Source organism: Drosophila miranda, chromosome 2, assembly GCF_003369915.1.
Source record: "Drosophila miranda strain MSH22 chromosome 2, D.miranda_PacBio2.1, whole genome shotgun sequence".
Classification (NCBI taxonomy): Eukaryota; Metazoa; Arthropoda; class Insecta; order Diptera; family Drosophilidae; genus Drosophila; species Drosophila miranda.
Genome location: NC_046675.1, coordinates 19,395,562 through 19,404,710, shown reverse-complemented (window position 1 = coordinate 19,404,710; position 9,149 = coordinate 19,395,562). Strand labels below are relative to the sequence as shown.

Below are 9,149 nucleotides of genomic sequence, written 5' to 3'. Positions count from 1 at the left end.
CTTCACAGTTTTGTACCACCATTGGAACTCCGTTTATACTTAAAACGCTTACATCGCAATTACCTTCACAATCCATCAAATTGCAGCAATGTCCTCATTTGAACGGAATAGAACTCGCCGATCCCAGGCTCTACAAATCACAGCGGATTGATCTTCTGCTGGGAGCGGACGTAATCCCACAGATCCTGCTTTCAGATATCCGCAGAGGAAAGGAGAATCAACCAATTGCACAGCACAACCAGCTTGGCTGGATAGTCTTTGGTCGAGCCACTTCCACACGCTCATACGCTGTCACCATTAAATGTCACCACAACAGGCTAGAGAATCTCGTCTAGAAATTCTTCGAAATGGATCATCTCGGTTCTGCAAAACAGCTCACACCAGAAGAGCGATGGTGCGAGGAGCATTTTAAGCGAACTCACATCCGTCAACGGAACGGCAAGTATTTGGTACGGTTACCACTTAAGCGTTTGTTTGACCCTTCGCAGGTGCTAGGCAAATCACGTCAAATCGCAATTAATCGATTAAAAATGCTTCAACGAAGATTCCAACGGCAGCCGGAGCTGCAAGTCAAATATTCTGAGGTCATGGATGAGTACTTTCAACTACGCCAGGTGACCAAAGTAACAACCAAGGAGTAACAACCAATATCGGAGACGACTGCGACACCGAGGGCCATTAGCCTATTAGAGAGGACTGCGCCCGAGTGTATGCACCAGTCACCTATTTGGTTAAAGATTGTTTCTAGCTACTGAGCTTCTTTAGCAGAGTATGTTGCGATCAATTTATTTGAAAGGCGACGATTGTTAGGTTAAATATATGACCAATAGCATATCGAAAAAAAGGAAAGGTGAGAGAATTTGAAAACGATAGAGTCGATCGCGATTGGTGTCGATTAAAGGCTCGGGTGTCGGTTCATGACTGTGTCGGATCGGTACAGTGGGCAGTGCACAAACCAACAAAACTAGGGACTTACTTCATTGCTGCACCACTGGCCATCATCTATGAGTTTTTGGGAATACTGAGCTGCGTAACCCAAAATTGTTTTTAGGATTGCATTAGTAAACTGTATGCTTAATATCGCATAGAAACAAGTGATTTAGTAACATCCAAGATGGATAGCGGATTAACTGGGCAATTTTTCGAACGGGAAAACCTTACGGACCATCTTAAAATGGATGGTGGAAGGTCGCCTGTGGGAATAGGCTATTAAGAACTTAAAGCATTTTCCCACACAGAACATGTCCTGATAACGGTGGAAACTTTTGATAGATGTGAAAACTCGATTCCCAACATTCACCAACCGTCAACAATAATATTATATTATTTTTTTTTTTTGCAAGATTTATTTTTAATTCCGCTGCCGACCAATTTAAAAAATATAAATTGTTGCCTAATGATAATATAGAAAATTGTACCGAGTATAGAATATTTCTAAATTTCGCACGTGGATAGCAAAATAGATTCGATTGCTTCTGTATTATGCCAAGACTCCTTATAAAGATATTTATATATATTGACTGAGTACTGGGTAGAAAGAAGACCCGCGGCCTTTGCCGCATGTTATGAATATAGCATATACTTCTTACCTAAAATTTCTTTATAGCTATATGTTATCACCATAGCTCGCAAATAACTGTTGTCACTTTCGGCGTGTCTGATAAAAACCTCTCATTGACGGACACATTGAGAAAATGGACTGAAAAGACCCGATAAAATCTGTTTTTGCTCAACTCGCTCTTCGCTCAAGCAAAGACCGATTTTTTCACTTCTCTTTTGTTCCTGTTTTTCACTGAGCATCTTGTCGCGAGGGAACGAACAAAGTGTCTTTTTCGTATGTATGCGTGCTTGTACGTGTGATGCTTATGGCAACTATCAATTTTTGTGAATTCTATACGGTTTGACTATTGGAGCTTAAAATGAATCGTGAAAAGCAAAACGAAAATGTTCGTTTGCCAATTTTGCAAATAAATATACATATTACAATACAATAGCCCAAAAGATGCGGAAAACATGAATAAATAAACATATACACGAAAAAAAAACTAAAAACACTTTACTCAGACACTTTTTTGGTTCTGCTCATCTAAAGACACTTTTGCTGTGAGCGCTTGACCAAAGTGTCTTTCTAAGTTGTTATTGTGAGACACGATCGTGTGTCGGGCTCACCCGAAAACCCGAAACACATAACACAGGCGAAGAGACAAAAAGTGTTCTGCTCAGTGAGAGACCGTGTCTTCGTGGTCTTTTTCGGTTTTGTCAGTGACGAGACAGCAAAGGGAAAAAGTGTTGACCGTCGTTTGCGAGCTATGGTTATCACACGTTTCTAACTGACCAGCTGAAAAAACAAAAATATCTTACGTTGTGGGAAAATCTTTCAGTGAGAACGGAGGAAATATATGCGTCCGCTTGGCTTTCCAGTTGAGCTGGGAGCATCGCTGCGAGAGAAATTATCGTTATGCTTTTTAGACTCAATATTGCAGGGTAGCAAAATGTTCGATTAATATCCGGTGGACGTGTCTGGAGATGGCTAGGAAATAAAATTTGGCGTTCTATCTCACATGCTCTCTCTTCGCTTGAAACTTAGCAAAGTCTAATGTCATAATGCTATTGCACTTGAATAACAAAAACCTCGATGGTCATCGAGGCAAAGAAACAATCGATAGTGACTCGATAGTTTCCCATCACTATATGAAAGATATGATTTTTCTAATTCTGCTTCTAGCAATATGAAATCTCTTTCAAAACCAGTTCAACCAGTCATGCATTTTAATTATAAACGAAAATACGACAGATTGAAACGGTGTATTAAATTGTACATACTGGTAATACAAATATGTAAATACGTATGTATATTCGTAGACCCTTAAAAATTTATTCGATTAGAATAAGAAATTTGTTCGTCAAAACGATTTTATCAATATGGTTATTGTTAGCTTAGTTTGTTTAGTGGATTTTATACAATTTAGTAGAACATTTAAGTTTACTTTTGTCTCTTGATAAAAATAGATCCATACAGTACATACAATAAATCAATTAAGTGACGGCACACTCATTAGTATAGATACATATGAAAAAGTATGGACAAATTTTTATTTCGATTTATTGTTTTGTTTAATAACAATAGACACGCAAAAGTTATGCCATATCACTTTTCAGACACAATACAGAAGGGAGGTCCCAAAACTTGTGTTTTTAAAAAATGCAATGATATGTAAGGTTAACATTTTCGTTTAAAATTTGGCTCACACGTTGCCTACTAGGCCATACCTAGGAATTGTTAATCCGAGTTCTGTCTTGATTTTGTTCATCAAGCTCATCAAGTCATCTCTTGCAAACTGCCGCATGTGCCGTTTAGTCCTTTTGCTGTTGATTGAGAATCTATTAAATGTATTAAAAATTTTCAAAATAGTAATTGGATTAGCGAAGCGATTCGACCAGTTTTCATGCCGGCCAATTTCATTCCTAGAATACAAAAAATCAAAAGCGAGTTTTAAAATAGCAATTAGAGAAGCCAAACGAAAATCGATCCTTGAGTTCACAACCCATACACACCCTAACTCAGATCCAACCACAACATGGTCCAACATCGGACGTCTCTGCGGTCTTTACCCCACTAAAAATATCCATGCCATACATAACCCCTACACCCAATCACAAACAACCTGCCAATCCGAAATAGCCAACTCCTTTGCCCAGACATGGTCAGAAGAAGCAGACGACCTCAACTTCTCCCCAACATTCCTGTCCAACAAACTCCTCATTAATACCCCCTCTAACTATAACCCAAAACTAGCAGCCCTAGAAATCGAGAAAGACATAACACTAACCGAATACACATCAGCACTGTCCACCTTGAAAGGAAACACTCCTGGTCTTGACCGGATTTCTTACTCCATGCTAAAGAACTCACCGTACCCCCTCAAAACCAGAATCCTAACCCTCTACAACAAGATACTCGACTCCTCCATCCCACAATCTCTTAAACTCAGCCTAGTCCTCCCCATCTTTAAACCACAAAAACCCCAAACCGATATCAAATCATAGAGACCCATCTCCCTAAACTCATGCCTAGCCAAAACTCTGGACAAGATTGTCGCAAAAAGGTTGTGGTGGTTTGTTTTAAATAACAACCTGATCCACAACAACCAACTAGGGCTCAAAAGAGGCAAATCTGTACTAGACAGTCTACTTTATGTAGACCACCTAGCTACCAGAGCCATCGCCCTGAAAAAACACCTCACAATCATCTCGCTGGAGTTCACCAAAGCCTTCGACAGAATAGCTTACAACTCACTCACCGATATCATCTCCCTCCACAAACAAATCGACGACTTCCACCTACTCATCAATCACAAGAAACAAAAACGTCCCACAACTAACATCCAAACAATATTTAACCAAATAGACGACTGGTGCAATCACTCAGGCTCAATCCTCTCTAAGGAAAAATCCCAACTCCTTCATATATGCCGCAAGCACAACTGCAAACCCAAGATACTCACCGGTTGGTTGTGGCATCCAAGCTACCGACACACTCAGAATCCTAGGGCTCACAATCAACAACAAATACAATTGGATCTCTCACATTAACAAACTCAAAATTTACCTTGCTAAGCCACTAGGCATTATCAAAAAACCTGTCTTCACTTAAATATAACTGCCACACGTCATCATTAGTGCAAATCATAAAATCCATAATCATCTCCAAAATAGATTTCTGCCTTCCCATATATAGATTTGCTCCCGAATCCCAACTTAACCGCCTAAAACCCATCCAAAATACAGCAATAAGAGCCGCCCTTGGAGCATTCCGTACCACCCCCATAAATAATATGCTAGCTGAAACCAACATCTTCACCATTGAAAGCAAACGAGACTACCTAACCGGGAAAATCTCCAAAAACCTCATCCAAGGTAAATCCACCCCCCTAAATACCCTTACCAAAACCCATAAAAGAAAACAGACTTCTCAGCACGGTAGAGAGAGCCATACAAGAGTCCCAAAAACACCTCATCCCTTTTTCCCCAATCAGAACCTCCACATCCAAAAAATTCAACATCCTTACCATCCACAAATCAACAAACATCAACCTCTCCAATCACAATAAAAACACTACCCCTACAATAGTCTTCCACCAACTTTTCCAATCTATCAAATCAGCTCTCCCCAAACACAACTTCCTTTACACAGACGGCTCCAAAGCCGGGGGCATTACCAGCTACTGTATAACAAACGAGTCAGCAGTAATAAAAACTGGATTGCTGCCAGCATACTCATCTGTACTCTCCAGCGAAATAATTGCAATACATGAAGCCATCTTATTAACCCGAAATAAACGTGGAAAATATGCTATCTGCACCGACTCCCTCTCCTCTATCACCTCAATCAGGAACCCCAACAATGACTCCTACTACGCCTCCTCGATCAGGAACTTATTATCCACCCTCTTCCCTAAGATCCTAATAATCTGGATACCCAGTCATATAGGCATAAAAGGCAACTAATTCGCCGACTCTACAGCCAAGATGATCGCCAAATTTCCCCTCATATACACCCCAAACCACAATTCTACCGACAGGGCTCAATCGACTCGGCTATTGATGCTGATCAAGAATCAACACATCCACTTTTACTACAAATCTAATATACCCCAATACTCATTTTGAGTATCGGGAATACAAATTTGTGAGCGATCGAATAGTACCGACGAGTGCTGTAAATGCGAGGTTCGTCGCTTAGCCGTCTTGTACTGAAATCGAAGCATATACCTTATTTAGACTATGCCATTCTAATTTCCAATCATTTTAAAATGAAATGATATAATATCCTTCTCGAGAGACTCCAAAACTATTGAATAGCCAAAAATGTACATCTTTCTGTCATTGATCCGACCCTCTGACTTAAACATCAGTTCTAACTTAGAACTTCTAGCCTCAAAAGCCATAATTTAAAAAAGGTATAAAATAATTGAAAATTTTTGCTAGTATAATTATGTAAACGTTATTATAACCCTATTTAAGCATCAACAATAAACTATATGTACTAAGTGGTATTTTCGACTACATTTGTACCTTACATATATACATTGTAAATATTGAACAGGGTGCGCCGCCTTTTAGTACGGTATGGAAACATCGAATACCTTTTTAAAAAAACAACCGATTTCCATAAGTGAGGTATTTTTATTTGGTTTGGTTCTTTACAATATATTTACACTATGTTTCGAAAACAATATTAATTAAGTGGCCGCCTCTATTAGCAATTACAAATTGCGCTCGTTTGTCTGCGATTGCCATTACCTTACGATATCGGTGGATGTTGTCTCATTATGTCTGCCCGCAAATGCGAAATAATGGTCTAAACGGTTATTGGTATCAACAAGACGGTGCGCCATGCTACACTGCCAATGAAACAATTCAGCTTCTGCAAATAACTCACTTATGGAAATCGTTTTTTTTTTTTTTTTTTTAAGTTTTTCGATGTTTCCATACCGTACTAAAAGATGGTGCACCTTGTACATGTCGGAATTCTTTATACCCGCTTTCCAAATTTGACTAAATTGTTCATCTTTTTTTTTTTTAAGGAAAACTCGTGCCTCACTGATGAAATTTGCCATCTACAGTCTGAATTAGCTGCTACTCGATATCAAAGGATTTACCTAATTAAGCGACTAATGTTTTACGAAGGTTTAGAAAAGGCCCATAAAGAACCGAACTGCGTTTCAAATGGAAAGCTCGAATCCAATGATAATTTTTTAAGAGCTTTGAACAAAAATAAACAAAGTGTTTCATATCCAAGGGAAATAAACAAGGATACTCAAAATGGTTCTACGGCACAACTAAAAAAGTCTTTTCCAATTAATTTAAATAATTTGTTGCTACACTCATTAGGCGATATATCAGGGAATTTAAATTTCCATAATGAGTGTTGGATATATCCAGTTGGTTATGTGGCAACACGAATTTATGCCCATCCAAAGGATCCATACAAAAAGTGTGTATACACTTGTAAAATCTTAAACAACGCTGGAGTTCCTCAGTTTCAAATAATCCCTGATAATGATTTGGATGGTGTGTATTTTGGAGAAACCCCTAATATGTGTCATGCTGAACTTTTGAATAACATTCAGCGGTATGCTAATAAAAGAGTAAAAATACCATTTGATGTGCAGGGAGAATCTTTTTTTGGCTTATCGAATCCAAAAATTCAATCACTTTTAAGACTAGACCCGGGATTTCATCGCTGCTTTAATTTTAAAGGGTATAAGAATATACAGAATCCAACATCATTAAATAATGCAGGCTTATCATTTGAGACACTTCAAACATTTTTAACTTGAAAGCAATTATAACTTAAATCAAATGAATAAAATTGTATTTGCAAACACAAAAAAAATCTATATTTTATGTGAATTGTTCAGTGGGATTTTAAGCCCGATGTTTTGATTACACTATGCAACACCATATTTAAGCTTAAAAAAAACCTCATAACAAAAACAAAATAACATAATTCAATAAATAAATTTCTTTCAGAGCATAAATTAATTACGACAACCAATCTAGATTCAGACAAAATAGAAGTTGTACAGCCGCCATAATAAAAATTGTAGACGTTAAAGAATGGACGACGGATATGTAACATTCCTAAATTTTCTTGACTACACTAAAGCTTTTGGCTCATTTGATTATAGTATTCTCATTGCAAAGCTTCATAAATCCTATAGTTTCTCTGTCGCAGCAGTATGGTTGCTAACGTCTTATCTTCTAGATAGGTGTCCGGCTGTTATCACTGAAGCTAAAATGTCGTCTTTTGTTTATGTTAAGTGTGTTGTCCCACAGGGATCAGTACTTGGTCGGTTATTGTTCTTCAGTTATATAAATGACCTCCCAATAGTATTGTCCGACTGTGATGTGCAGTCGATGACGTCCAATTATATGTTAGTCGATCGTTTAGTGGTATAGATGAGTGTATCAATTTTAGCAATATAGAACTTGAAGATTAGTGTGCCGAAATCCAACCAAGCCAAATTTTTGAACAAAAACAAAAAAGATAGACTCAACACTATTAAGACGCATAGATATCTCAAATACTCCCAGTACCTACGTAGAGAAGGAAAATAACTTAGGCCTGTGAGGAAAACGGCCCCGAGAATACGAATACGAATTCCAAGGGTTGGGCAGTGGCAGAAAAAGTGGGGGACCGATTCCTCCTCTTCCTCGTCGCGATAACACCTGCAGAAATCGTTATGAGGGATTGACAGTCTAGAGGCATGAGTGCCAATCTGCCAGTGTCCCGTAATGGCTCGCGTAACTGCGGAGCACTGTGCTCTGCTGAGTCTATACAGCTCTGCTGAGCGCTTTTTCGATCGATATGGCCATATCAATCTTGAGACTTTGCAGGAAACGGTTTGCTGCCTTCTCCTATTGGCATTTTGCTCGAACAAATCGTGCGTTGGGAGCCTGCACATAGCCAAGGGCATCGCTACTTGCTCCCTCTCCGATAGGAGAGGAGTCGTAGTATCCTGCCTGGCTAGCTCGTCGGCGGCGTCGTTCCCCTCGATGTCCCTGTGGCCGGGGACCTATATAAGGAAGAGATCTAACTGCTCTGCGATCTCGTGCAGAGACCTGCGGCAGTCATTTACAGTCGTCGAGTTCGACGATATTGAGCCTAGAGCTTTAATAGCTACTTGGCTGTCCGAGAAGACGAAATGGCCTCCTTGATGGCTTCAACCTCCGCTTGGAACACACTACAGTGATCCGGGATGTTCAGCTCGCTGCAGTAGACTCCGCCTCCCACGCGGCCGTCTAAGTTTGAGCCATCAGTGTAGAAGTGAACCGCATTTGCAGGTCCTGGTTCGCCCATCTCCCAGTCCTCCCTAGGTGGGATTGATACCTGGAAGGGCGTCGAGAGGTGATCACTAGGAATACAGTAATCTGTCCTCTCTGGTAATTGCGGGAGTCTTATCAGGATTACCCAGTGCCCAACCACGGACGCTTTCCACAGTTTGGTTTCGGGGGATCTTCCCTTCCGATAGGCATGCTGGGAGTCTGAGATCAGACTGGGCCGAATACACGCCGTTAGATGCAGCCCCAGAAGCCGTTCCATCGCCTTCAGAAGAAACGACGATAGACTAATGGGTCTGAAA

The 9,149-nt window shown here is 39.8% G+C and overlaps 1 protein-coding gene across 1 annotated transcript; it reads left to right on the top strand.

The window, feature by feature from the left end:
- Window positions 1-2,675: 2,675 nt before the first annotated feature.
- On the top strand, window positions 2,676-7,399 carry LOC108154081 (transforming growth factor beta regulator 1). The gene is made up of 2 exons (XM_017284193.2): window positions 2,676-2,825; window positions 6,588-7,399. The coding sequence occupies exons 1-2, from the start codon at window positions 2,730-2,732 to the stop codon at window positions 7,341-7,343; spliced, it is 852 nt and encodes a 283-aa protein (XP_017139682.1). The 5' UTR covers window positions 2,676-2,729; the 3' UTR covers window positions 7,344-7,399.
- The last annotated feature ends 1,750 nt before the right edge of the window (window positions 7,400-9,149 follow it).

What these genes read in the sequence shown, in the direction of transcription:
- LOC108154081 (XM_017284193.2), top strand. Translation starts at nt 2,730, where the DNA reads ATGAAATCTCTTTCAAAACCAGTTCAACCAGTCATGCATTTTAATTAT. An exon ending in GTATTAAATTGTACATACTG is followed by an intron (nt 2,826 to 6,587) that starts GTAATACAAATA and finishes TTTTTTTTTAAG; the next exon opens with GAAAACTCGTGCCTCACTGA.